The following is a 13,778-nucleotide window of genomic DNA, read 5'->3' on the forward strand; positions in this document are numbered from 1 at the left end:
CTTATAGAAGAAACGATGTAAGCAATGGAATTGTAAATTATGAGATATAATAAATTTTGTCAGACAATGTCAGAATGATTTTGGGTTCCTCTGTTCTGACTTTGGAAAATCATCAAAATTTCAAGAAAAATAATTATGGTTTAAATTTATATTTTTAGAATTCTGAATGAGTCTATTTTCAAGAGAAACAAATGAGAACATCATTCGAATCCAGTACGAGGAGATAATTAATTTTTAGTGTAGAAGGGTCTGAACTGTCAGACAGCAGAACAATGATGACTTTAAAGAATTAACCGTGCTTATTGGCTAAACAAAAAATTCTGAAAATTTTATTGTAAGAATATATGTGAGTCTAGTTTCAAGGAAAATTAGCTAATCTTAATTTGGAGTTCTGTGGTTTAAGATAAAAATAATTTAGTGACTATGACACATATGAACAACTTTTTTTTGTCAAAAAAGACTGATATTATTATCACTTGGCTCAAGGCAAAAGGTTGAGATATTTAGCAAACAGAAACGTGATAAGACAATACAAGCAGACCAGCTAATAAGAAACAGTAACATGAAACGATAAAACAATGAAGCAAAGAGAACAGCTAGCAAAGCAGATAGAGTAATAAAAGCATCTAGAAAACTTCAAACCAAAATTTAAAAGAAACTCCCAAAGCCAAGCGAACAAAAACCTTTCAACAACCAAATATCAGCCACCCATCCTCTTCATCTTCAGCGAAAGAACTAGTATAGAAGAAGAATAGAAGCTTTGAAATCGGCTGGAGATTCAAGCGAACCTTCTCTAGTTTTCAAAGCAGATCAAAATGTACTGTAGGAACTCTGGAACCAGTCCAAACGGTCATTCATCGCCTTCTCCTTCACAGCATCGGTCACTCCCTCAACCCAGAACCCAAATCGTTGAAACCTTCTTCCTTCTATTGCCAATATGTGCGCCGCTTCATTAGCCAACCGGGGAGCAAAACGGTATGTGACGTTATCAAACTGAGTTTCCAGAAGAGTAATATGGTTTATAATCGGCCGAACAATCAATTTATCATTCTCCTGCTTCTTGACACTTTTGATAACTGTCAGGGAATTGCCTTCCATAATCAAATGCCGGAGCCCCATCATTCCTGCAAAAATTAACGCCCTTTCACATGCCCTTGCTTCAACCATAAAGGCATCAACAACATCCTCAAAGAGATAAGTCTCCGCTCCTATTATATCACCTGATGAATTTCTGGCTAGGGCTGCTGTTATTGCACATTTATCTGAACTTTTAAAAGTCGCATCAAAATTAATCTTAATAACTCCAGTTTTTGGGGGTCTCCAAATTTCTTTTGCCATAGATCTAGAAGACAGATTATTAGTCTCCTGAATAAATCTAAGCTCATGTTCATACCCTTTAATAAATCCCAACAATTCCTGTAGAGATAGCTTTACTCCTTTATGGATCATTTTGTTTATTCGATACCATAGACTCCATATGGAAATTACAATGAAGTGTTTTTGCTGTTCTTCTGCTGCAGAGAAAGTTTTAACAAAACGATCCTTGCAACAACTCAAGTTTCCAACCAACGGAATCGTTATTTTCAAGGCTGCCCATACATACTGAAGTATCCCACAGGACCACATCAAATGATCTGAGTCCTCCGAGCCAACCTTACACAGCGGACAAGTAACTTCAATCCTCAGAGTTCTTCACGCCAAATTGCAAAAATGAGGCAAAAAATTATGAAACAGCCTCCAAATATGTATTTTAATTTTTGCTGGCAAATGCAAAGCCCATAAAGACTTGTAAAACACAGTATATCCATCAACATTAGTTGAAGTGTAACTAGATTACTGTAGGTTCTCTGTAGTTAAAACCCGATACTTGCTTTTCACTGTATATTCCCCCGAGCCTTCGAATTTCCAAACTAACAAATCCTCCGAATTACACCCAGCAAGAGGAATAGAAAAGATACGAGTTGCTGTAGCCTCATCAACTATAGTATGAACCAGCTCCTTATTCCAGGTACAAGTCTCATGGCCAATCAGTTAATTCACTGTAGTCCAATTAGGCATGATCTTTTGAGCTAAAACTCTACTATTTCCTCTTCCAGGTAGCCAAGGGTCATCCCAAATATTGATACTTGCGCCATTACCAACACGCCACAATAACCCATCCGCAATCAGCTCCCGAGCACTACAGATGCTACGCCAGGTAAATGAGGGGTAAGATCCTACTTTTGCTGATAATATATCTGTGAAAATATAATAACGAGCTTTTAAGACTCTAGCTGAAAAACAATTAGGTTGGGATGAAATACGCCAAACCTGTTTTGCAATTAACATTTTATTAAACAAGTATAAATCTTTAAAACCCATTCCACCGATACATTTTGGTTTGCATAACTGTTCCCATCTGCTCCAATGAATGCCCTTCACAGCTTTGTTACTAGTCCACCAAAATTTGTTCATTATATCTTCAAGCGTACGACATAGTAATTTCGATAGAAGAAAACATTGTATGACATATATCGGTATAGCCTGCAAAACTGATTTAATGAATACCTCATTCCCTCTCATTGACAAATAGCGCATACTTTATGCTTCAACACGTTTCCTGAACCGATCAGCAAAGTTAGCAAAAGCCCAAGTCTTTTTTCGACCCACCATCATAGGCAAACCCAAGTATTTTTCAGGATTTGAAGCCACCCGAACTCCTAGCAACTTGGTTATATCCTCTCTGACATTAATCTCCACATTAGCCCCATAATAAATAAGAGATTTATCAAAGTTCACCCGCTGCCTCGAAATCAATTCATATTCTTGAATAACATCTCGAACCGTCCTAGTTCCTTCACTTGTAGCGTCTCCAAAGATAATGCAATCATCAGCAAAAACTAAGTGATTTATGGAGAACCGTTCCCTACCAATTGAAGCACATTTCATCAAGCCTCTTTGCTCAGCTTCCTTAATAAGAGTAGAAAAACCTTCAGCACAAATCAGAAAGAGATAAGGGCTTAGAGGGTCCCCTTGGCGTAAACCTCTTGACGGAGAAAACCATTCACACTAGCACTATTAAGGCTCACTGAGTAAGAGACAGAACTAACACATCTCATAATGAGTACAATCCAATCAGTGTGAAAACCCAACTGCCTCATCATTCCTGCCAAAAAGTCCCATTCAATTCAATCATACGCTTTACTCATATCGAGTTTAAGCGCAAAATTCCCTTTCTTCCCCCTCTTATTCATTTTAAGTGAATGCAGAACCTCATAAGCTATAAGCACATTATTCGAAATAAGCCTTCCAGGGATAAAAGCTCCTTGAGCTTCGTTAATACAGTTCCCTAAGATTGCACTCATATGAATCACCAAGACCTTTGCAATAATTTTGTAAACAACATTGCACAAGCTTATGGGTCTGAACTGTGCCAGTTTATTTGGTTTATCAACCTTTGGAATCAGAATGATTCGAGTTTTGTTAATTTCTCCTACTTCAGTATCACCATTCAGAATAGATAAACAATAAAGAGATATGTCTGCCCCAATAATATGCCAATACCTTTGAAAAATATTGCGGGAAAACCGTCAACTCCAAGGGCTTTCAATGGCTCCATTGACTTGACAGCATTGACAATATCCTACTCAGTGAAATTTGTAAGCAAGGCTTCATTCATGTTATCAGTAACTCTTTTCTCTACTAAACTAAACACATGCTCGTCCGATCCTATATCAGAAGTCGAAAACAGGTTCATAAAATACTCCGAGGCAAGCCTTAACGAGTCATTTGTTGAAGAAAAACTTCCACCATTCTCATCCTCCAGCTCAGAAATACGACCACGAAACTGACGTTGCAACGCTATCTTATGAAAATAGGTTGTATTCTGATCACCATTCTTTAGCCAGTTGACACGGGCACGTTGTTCCCAAAAAAGTTATTCCATATCAGCCTCCAAATTAAGATCTAATTGGACATCTGTGATTTCAACTAAAATCTCATCAGAAGGTTCCTGACTATAGAGGCAATTTAGTCGTTTTTCTAGATTCACTCGAAACTCCTTATTCTCTCTCAAATTGGATCTGCTCCATTGCTACATCTGATGACCCAATAACTCAAGTTTCCGTGGCACACTTCTTGTAGAATCAGCCCACCATCTTCTAATTATATCCTCGAATGAACTATCTAAACACCATTTAGCCTCAAACCGAAATAGATTATTAGAGTTACCATGATTATTCCCCTGTACTCGTATGGTATCCAGAAGAATGAGACAATGATCGAAAAAAGAATGGCTTAAATGTTCTAACTGATAGCTTGGAAACAAATTCACCCAATTCAACGTCGCCACTCCACGATCTAGCCGTTCCCTAATATTAGTAGCAAAAAACCTTCATCTTTCCCATGTAAACCACCGTCCAACAAAACCCAAATCGTTAAGGTTGCAATCCTCTAAGGTCATACGAAAATCATTCATTTGATACACTGATCTAAGCCGACCACTTTTTTTTTCAAAAGAATTTGTAATTTCATTAAAATCGCCCAGCACCACCCAAGGAACATTACAATCATTACTTAATTGTTGAAGCAAATTCCAAGAATCATTTTTATTTCTACTGTCTGGATTCCCGTAGAACCCAGTCAATCGCCAAACTGCACCACATTCATTATCATTGATTTCAATATCAATATGAAAGGAAGAGAAGCTTTTGAGACTCGCCAGTGAATTTCCTTTCCATCCCAAAAATAATCCGCCTTTTATTCCTACTGCCCCAATCTCAATTCCATTTTCAAACCCACATTTCAACCTTATCATCTCCATTTTTTTGCACTTAATTTTGTTTCTATAAGAAACAAAATTCGGGGATTAACGGCTCTCAACTTGTTCTTGAGCCTTCTAACAGTTCATGGTCTCCCCAAACCACGAACGTTCCAACTTAAAATTTTCATGGGGCTCGGCTGCTCTGCTCACCAGAGCTAGCCGTTAAATCAAAGGTACCTCCCACATCGTTCCCAACTTGCACAGTTCTTTGCCGCTTTTTTCCTTCCATCGTGGCTATTGGATCATTTTCCTCCATTAAGACTAAATCCATGGGCCCATTGGCCAACTCAGCAACATTCAAAACTTCTTTATTCCAATTACGCCAGTTACTCTGCCCATTAAGGCAAACTGGTGATTTGATCCCAAAGGAATTAAATTGGGATTTGATAGTTGATTCCCAACATTTTCCCCTGATTGCCTCCCCGGATCTCTCATCTTATTAAAATTACTGCCTTGACTGAAACTTTCCATATTTTCACCACAACACTGTGACCCATTAGCTTCACGCAACCACCTACTCACCACTGTATTCCAGCGTCTCGGTACCGCACGTAGTGATAGATCCTAGCCAAAAATAATTTTTGATGGTTTGATTTTAAGACGAAAAGGGCAGTAACTCTCACTATGCCCCAATCTTCCACAAATGAAGCAAGACAAACTTAACTTTTCATATTTAAAGCGAGCGTAAACAACCATACCTTTCCCAATCTGGATCTTTTGCTTGCGTTTTAACGGGCCAATTACGTCCAATCGAACACGAATGCGCATATATTTTTTATTCCCCGAGACTGGATTGGAATTATCAAAGTCAAGAAATTTTCCCAAAAAACTCCAAACTGATTAGCCATAGTTTCATTCATTGGACCTGATGGCAGTTCATAAATTTGAACCCAAAACTCCGTAAAATTTAACGCCAAATCAGACAGATTTTCTCCATTTTGAATTCTTTGCAGTATCAGCAGGTGATTATTAAAAAACTATGGCGTGCCAGCAGCTACCCTTTGGACATCAACATCATTAAAAAATTAGAATAGGTACCGTTTGTCCCCTAAATCCAAAATGCAAATTCCTCCGATTGGATGCCAAAGGTCCGCCATTGTATTCCGTAGAGACGAGAAATGAACAACACTGTCTGTAAGGCATCGCCCCACCAAACAAAATTGGTAGTTCCGCTCTACAACCGTTATATCCCCTTGGAACACCTCCTCCTCATCATCCAGCAAGTTCAAGTTGGCTAACTCCTCCTCCATGACAGCCTTTAATCTGAATCACACAGCCAAAACAAAACAGAAACAGAGAAAGACAAGAAAAGGAAAACCAGCAGAAAACAGCGTGCCAAAAGGCAGACAGAGACTCGTGCCAAAAGGCAGACTCCGTAGTGTATGATTAAATGTTGCACACACAGATGGACAACTTGAATATTCATATAAGTAAATAATAAAAATTATAGATAATGTTACTTACAAGTGTGTTATTTATACTAAGGATGTGGATGGAGAGGAGGAGGAGGAGGAAAAATATATGAACGACTTGTGTATAAATTGATAACATGCTTGATTATAGTTGATAAACGTTAAATTAGAAATGATATAATGTTTTATTTGTATTTCTATAATCCGAACTTAATATTTAATTGCTAAAATTATTATCTAATATGTATGGTAAGTGCATTGGGATGATTATTTGAATTGGAGTGAACATTGGTTGAAATTGAAAAGTGAATTTAATTATTTGCTAAATTGCCAAATTGATAGATGGATTGCTTTATGTATGATTTATTTATTAAACATGGTTGGTAAGTGAAGTCTTGGTTATATGAACTTACTAAGCACATAATGATTACTAGATTTAATTTCCCTGTTTATTTATAGTGCTCGAAGCTCGTGAAAGTCTTGGTTATATGAATTTTCGAGGACGAAAATTCTTAGGGGAGAGAATTGTAATAGCCGACTTTCAATGATGTCAGAAATAGTGGTTCGAGACCACTAAATTCAGAAAATAAGTTTGTAAATTTATTTATTTAATAATTACGAACCAAATGTGATTTTTGAGAGATTTTTTTAATTAGTAATTTGTGTTTTATAAAGATTTATTAAGTTAAGAAATTGAGGAAAAGAGGTATCATGACCTCGATGTTATAAATCAAGCCGTAAATATTTTTATAAATATTTACGGAGTGTCAATAAGGAAGTATTAAAATTTCGTCAAAAAATTTTGACGTTTGGGTGGTTAATTAAATAAAAAGAACTAAATTGAAAAAGGTGTAAAAGTTGCTAAAAGGATTAAATAGCTCAATTGTCAAATGAGGAAAGACCTAAAGTGAAAATAAGCCCAAAGGAGATATTTTGGGTGGCAATAGTGAGAGAAATCAGTAAATGGGTGAAATAAGGGTAAAATTGGAAAATTGCTAAAATTAGCTAAATAAATATGGGACAAAATTGGAATATCTAGAATTCTCTTCATTTTTTCTTCATTTTCATCAGTTGAAAAACAACCATGTAAGAGGGTTCAAGTTGGTTTTCATACTCTAGCTTCATGTAAGTTTAATTCTTGCTTTCTCCTTGAAATTTCTAAGATTTTGGACTTTTACAATTGGGTCCAACTTACTATGTCATTAGTTTTTGATTTCATAACTAATTTTTAAAGTTACTATGGATGTGTGCTGGAAGCATATGAGATTTTTAAAGTTGCCTTAAAATTTAGCTTTCATATATATATACACATAACGTGACTTTTATCGTCAATATATTCGTTACCAACATTCATTTCATACCTTTATAACTAGTAAGTTGGACCCAATTGTAAAAGTCCAAAACCTTAGAAATTTCAAGGAGAAAGCAAGAATTAAACTTACATGACGCTAGAATATAAAAACTAGCTTGAACCCTCTTCCATGGCTATTTTTCAACTGATGAAAATGAAGAAAAAATGAAGAGAATTCTAGATATTCCAATTTGGTCCCATTTTTATTTAGCTAATTTTGCCAAATTTTCAATTTTGCCCTTATTTCACCCATTTCCTTATTTTTCTCAGCTATTGCCACCCAAAATATCTCATTTGGGCTTATTTGCACTTTAGGTCCTTCCTCATTTGACAATTAAGCTATTTAATCCTTTTAGCAACTTTTACACAATTTTCAATTTAGTCTTTTTTATTTAATTAACCACCCAAACGTCAAAATTTTTTGACGAAATTTTAATACTACCTTATTGACACTCCGGAAATATTTATAAAAATATTTATGGCTTGATTTATAACATTGAGGTCTCGATACCTCTTTTCCTCAATTTCTTAACTTAATAAATCTTTATAAAACACAAGTGACTAATTCAAAAAATCTCTCAAAAATCACATTTGGTTCGTAATTATTAAATAAATAAATTTACAAACTTATTTTCTAAATTTAGTGGTCTAGAACCACTATTTCCGACATCATTGAAAGTCTGCTATTACACCAACCGACTACCTAATGATTAACACTTTGAATACTTCTCCTGAAAGAGCCTACCCCAACAAATTTAACTACATATTTAATATTAAAAACTTATTTTTAACTTAGCTATATATTAATTTTAAGATACATGTATTAATTTTTATTTAAAATAAATAGATTAAGTTATGTGTTTGTTAATAATAAAAATAACTTTAGTAATAATAAAATTTTATTTTATTATATGAGAGTAGTTTTTAAAATTAATGTTACATTCCTTGTAGAGTGTTTAGGAACCAAATATAAGAATATAATTCAATTTTCTGCATAAGATAATGTAATGTTATTTTTCAAAAATCATAAATTTTTTAAAAAAATTTTATTTGTTTAAAATTTTAGGGTTTTTAGAAAATTTTAATTTTATGAGATTTTTAAAGAAATTTATGGTATTTTTACTTAAAATTCCTTAAAAAATATAAAAATGCAAAAAAAAATCCCTAAAATTTATAAAAAAATAAAATTATGGAAAAGTTTCATAAAATTTTAAAATTCTCTAAAAACCTAAAATTTCAAATAAATGCATTTTTTTTAAATTTCACATACTTATAATTTTAGTTTGTGAATTTTTTTTTCAAAAATAGATTATTATTATTATTATTCCGTCCTTATAAATTTCCAAATTTTAATATTTTTTGAAATTTGTAAAATTTTTATTTTTTGACATGTAATAAATTGTCATTGTTTGATTTAATTTTTCAATGAAAAATTAGATTGATTAAGGTGTTATACAAAACGAAAGTACAAAAACGAAAGTGATAATTTAACTATAATACAACAGAGAAAAGAAATATAAAGCTTAAAAATTACATATTAAAAAAGTAAAAATTATACTCGAATTATTGAAGTGTTGAGATACTCAAATAATTTTTTAATGAAAAATTCTTTATAAAATTAATAAAGAAAGAATCCATTTTATAATTCATAAAAATTAAAAAATTTTAAGTGAAAAAAAAAAGCCCTAAAATGGAGGAACTCGATTAATTCTTCGATTTCTTCAAAGCTCTGGGCTCTCTTAATGTTCTCAATTTACTTCAAAGCCCGTTTCTTAATTCCCAGGTTTTCATAAATAAAATGGAATCTACCATGAAAATTTCGTCTTCAATAACGTTTCCTATAAATTCAACACCAAAATTACATGAATATAACAAAGTTTTGTATTGGTCCGCTGTATCCAATGGAAGCTACTCCATATCCAAAATCAGCGACATTTTCTCAAATGGCTCTGCTTCTCATGGGGTTAGTTCCATTTCTTCCTCTTTTTCATATTTTGTATGTATATTCCTATTCAACTCTTTAGAAATTTCTTAATCGACAAATTATAGAATGAAAAAGAAGCTCATTTTATTCTAATTTCAGTCAGTTTGTTGTTTGTTGAATTAAATATGATATTTCCTCCTGTAGAAAATGCTACTATATGTTAATTTATGTGAAATTCATATTTCCTTTTTTGGGTTTCTTTTGATTTGCCTGAAATTCAACTTTGATGAATTGTTGAATTTCAAGTTTGTACATTTATATGCATTAAGCTTTAAATGTTAATTGGTGCTCTGTTTCGTATTTAATCTTCAGTCACCTTAGAGAACACTTATTTTGGCAATTTTAGTATAACTAGCAGCTAAACTTTACACTTTGGATCTTGCATTCAATTCACTTCTATTTTTTCAAATTGGATTCAAAAGCAAATAAAGTTTTTAAGCAGTTAAGAATTTCGAGAAACATACAATTTTGGTGATGCATTTAAGGTGTATGTTAGAATCGGTGTTAGATTTTACTTTTGAGGATGTTCACTTTGAAAACTTTTGGAATTTCTGTTTGTGATGCTAATACGCCTTGGAAACAAGTCGGTTATCGTTGAGTTTAACTGAAATGGTAAATTCTGATGTACAGGCTGAGTCAAGGGCACTGGGAGATGCGTAGGGACGAAGAAGTCGTCTAGAATCTCTATTTTGTTATGATAAGCCTATCCCCGAGGAATGAATTGAAGAATCAGTTGGGGTATCTTTGGCTGAAAAAAATAGTTGGAGATAATCCCCGGTGTAGTGCTTGTCAGGCCAAAGGTGTCGTCCTTTGTACCACTTGTGCTGGTTCTGGATTATATGTGGACTCGATATTGGAGAGCCAGGGTATCATTGTCAAAGTCCGCTGCCTAGGTGTGAAAATTTTCTCTTCTTTAATTTGTAAATAGGTGTCATGGATGTTTATGCAGTCATGCTCTACATTTGTTATGTTTCTATTTCATATTGTTATAGAAGGCAAACTATATTCGATTCCAAAAGTCTGGTTCTGCGTAACAGATGGATAAAATTCTAACTAGTATCCTTAAAACGGGTCTGTTCTGTGGAGAAGTCTTGAAGTGATTAAAGTAAGGTTTTACATTGATGCGTCAAACGTCATTATAGGGTATTTTTGCTGTAAGGCTTGTGCATCCTTTGCTTTAAACATTGTGAAATAGGAATCGACTTTGCTGCATTGTGTGCTTTCATTGCCAAAATGACCTTGATTTTAGTTGATACACGTGGATTGACTTGACTACTCTACCCATAAACATTAAGGCCCTTGTCATTTTGTCTGATCACCATGGACATTCATAGAATTTTAAGGTTTTGTCATTGCTACTATATTTTCTGCCATTGAGGGCCTCGTAAGTTTTCTTAACTTAAAAGATTTGTGTGTTCTAAGTTTTTGTTTATACAGTTCAGGTTGTGGAGGAACCGGCAATGTCATGTGCTCAGAATGCGGTGGCCGTGGTCATCGAGGACCCAAGTAACTTGTGGTTGGCAGCCTTCTATATGTAGCATTTACACATTGTAATTTCATTTTGTTTCTAGCTGTGTAATTCTTTTACATTAAATTGATGTATTTGACTCCTGCAATTTCTAATGGCATTTGCCTTCATTTTAAAATCCCTCTGGTTTGTTGATTGTTTTGGAACTGTATTGAAAATGATCTTTTGCTGAAGCAAACAAACGAGAAAGATATTTTATTTGAAATTTAGTTCATCTTAAATGATGCTACAAATATACAACAGTAATGCGTATAATTTGCAGAGAAGCGGAATTCTCAAAACCAGACAGGCTCGCCAAAATTGTAAGTTTTCTCATATGTTGGTATTTTCAGCAGTGTACTTTCTGTATTCTGAACAATGAATTCCTTTGATTAATTTCTCAGCTGCTCTTTCTATGGCTTCCAATTAACCACTAAACATTATATCTTTGAAGAAGCTCTTGAATGCGAACTGGGATCGTTGCATCGAACTGGAGGCTTTGAGGGTTCTCAGCATAAGCGACATAATAAGCTGAAACACATGCTTGTTGCCAGGCCAATGCAACTCGACACTGCAATACCAAAACAAATTTGTTTATAAGTTTCATGCCAGGTAATGATTCTAGCTTTTTAAACAATGTTTAATATCCTACGATGAAATAGCCAATGAAAAATGCATAGATGGACACTTCTGTAGCATAGCTCTTATGAATGGCGAGCGCCCATGTTCCTCCTACAAGGGTGCATATCGAACCGACTGCAACCCCAGAGAAGAAACAGAACGCCCCAGTGAGGTCAGAATTAATCAACGATATCAGTTCTGCTGTTTTAAACGCTCCCCAGGTATCAGCCGATGCCTGCATGAAACCTTTGTTATAAACCCCGACATGAACAAAGCCCCAGCGGTTCCCGTATGTTATAAGAGTTGAAGCAAGTCTCCAGTAACAGTCAGCGCAAGAGAACAAAAACTCGTCTGTGCCCCCCACAACTGATTTCATAGCTCTGGCCGAGCCCCGAATGGTTCCAATAACCGGAACAACAGCTGAGCCTATGCATACTCTTCCTACCAAATGCTGGACCGTGTCTCAGAAAGCAATCCAAGTATTCATATCAGCTCCACAAGCAAAATTCATGTATCTGACTCGTGAGATGGTAACGTACAACATGTTCTTGATAACTTGCATAGTCCATGTGTAGGTAAGCAGGATTACTATGATGAACAAGATGTCTAAGCCAGTCCCAGCTGCGGTTGCTCCCCCAATTCCAGTCACCAAGAAAGATGAGTACACTAGGCAGGTTATGATGGATAGGATCACAAATGTAGCAGTTTTATCAGGAGGAAAGGATGTGGAAACTGTTAGGATCTTGGTTGCGTAATCAAATCTGGGTTTCACCCAACAAGTATAGAGGGATTGGATCACACTGGAAATGATTGCGATTGTGCCGATTGCTAAACTTATGGGACATCCGATCAATATATGGAGAATACCAACCGCACATGTTAACAAGGGGCCAACGCAAAAGGCTATTTTGATAGCTCTTGATGGATCATGAAAAGAGATCCATTCCCATAGGTAAGAAACAATTCCGGCAGAAGCCGCTGAACCCAGAAGTGGAGGGTACCATTTCTCGGGGCGGAAATGGTTGGTACTTCTAGCGGCATAGACAAAGCCACGGATGGTTAAGACGATTACCAAGATGGAGATTAATATCAACTGAATGTAGAAAATGATTTGGAACAACTTCCTCATTAATTGCCCCACCACTGTTGCGGCTTCTATCTGCAAGCCAGTTGACAGATAGTTATCGAAGAACCCGGAATTGTCCCTAGTAGTTTACAAGCAAAGATGTTTTGTTTGGACCAACCGATGTAACAAGTTGCAAGAAAATGAGGAATCAGAAAACAGAAAACAGGCAGCAAGATTAGAGGTTGGGTGTAATCAAGCTGAACTCGAGGAGCTTGCAAGCAAAGATGTCCGGCTTACACCTCTAGTTGAGAAACAAGAATGAAGGAGCGATGAAATTAAGAAGACTAAGAAACAATAATAAGGAAGAAATGGAGTTGGAAAGTGACATTATTGACCAATGCTTGTGGATGAAATTATTTTGTTCTTGAGTCAGTGAGTCTCCTTGTGGAAGTTTTGCAGATTGAAGTCGACTTCTGATGGCAACTTCACTTTGGAAAAATAATAATAATAAAATAATCAGGTCTTTGTTAAGTTTTTAGCACTTGGTCATTGTCTTCCTTGGCACACACGAATTATCCAAATACTTCTTTGACATTAAAGTATTTGAAATAAAAGTCAATTTAGTCATTTTTCTGGGTAAATTATAAAATGATCATTCAATTATGCTCGCGTTTCTGTTTTGGTCACTTAATTTTAAAAAATTTCAATTTAGGCACTAACGTCTGATGATAACAAAAAAATCTTTTTCTAACTAGTATAATAACAAATTTAGTACTCAATACTTACATATTCTATCATTTTGATCCTAATTCTGAATAATTCAATAAATTTAACCCTTCACATGTACAAATTCTATTAATTAGATTTTCAAACTTTCTAACTAAATTTTTTAGCATTTAAAATAAAAACATTCCATACTTATAAATTTGTAAAACCCAAAAAGAAAAAAAAAACTTCTCTCAACTAACAAACCATTTTCCGAGCCAATTCTTGATACCAATGAGTTTATCTTTAACCTTTATTTCCTTTCTCTTTT

At 34.8% G+C, this 13,778-nt stretch overlaps 1 protein-coding gene and 1 long non-coding RNA gene across 2 annotated transcripts; one reads left to right on the forward strand and one right to left on the reverse strand.

The window, feature by feature from the left end:
- Positions 1-810: 810 nt before the first annotated feature.
- LOC121205102 (uncharacterized) lies at positions 811-2,577 on the reverse strand. Its single transcript, XM_041076027.1, has 4 exons — positions 2,548-2,577; positions 2,041-2,310; positions 1,838-1,998; positions 811-1,690 (listed from the first exon to the last, which is right to left on the reverse strand). Exons 1-4 carry the CDS (start codon positions 2,575-2,577, stop codon positions 811-813), a joined length of 1,341 nt encoding a protein of 446 aa, XP_040931961.1.
- A 6,593-nt stretch (positions 2,578-9,170) lies between these two features.
- Positions 9,171-13,366, forward strand: LOC107936274 (uncharacterized). The gene is made up of 5 exons (XR_005899929.1): positions 9,171-9,527; positions 10,179-10,441; positions 10,986-11,378; positions 11,460-11,667; positions 11,752-13,366. It is a non-coding gene; the product is annotated as an uncharacterized lncRNA (long non-coding RNA).
- The last annotated feature ends 412 nt before the right edge of the window (positions 13,367-13,778 follow it).

Source organism: Gossypium hirsutum, chromosome A08 (assembly GCF_007990345.1).
Source record: "Gossypium hirsutum isolate 1008001.06 chromosome A08, Gossypium_hirsutum_v2.1, whole genome shotgun sequence".
NCBI lineage: Eukaryota > Viridiplantae > Streptophyta > Magnoliopsida > Malvales > Malvaceae > Gossypium > Gossypium hirsutum.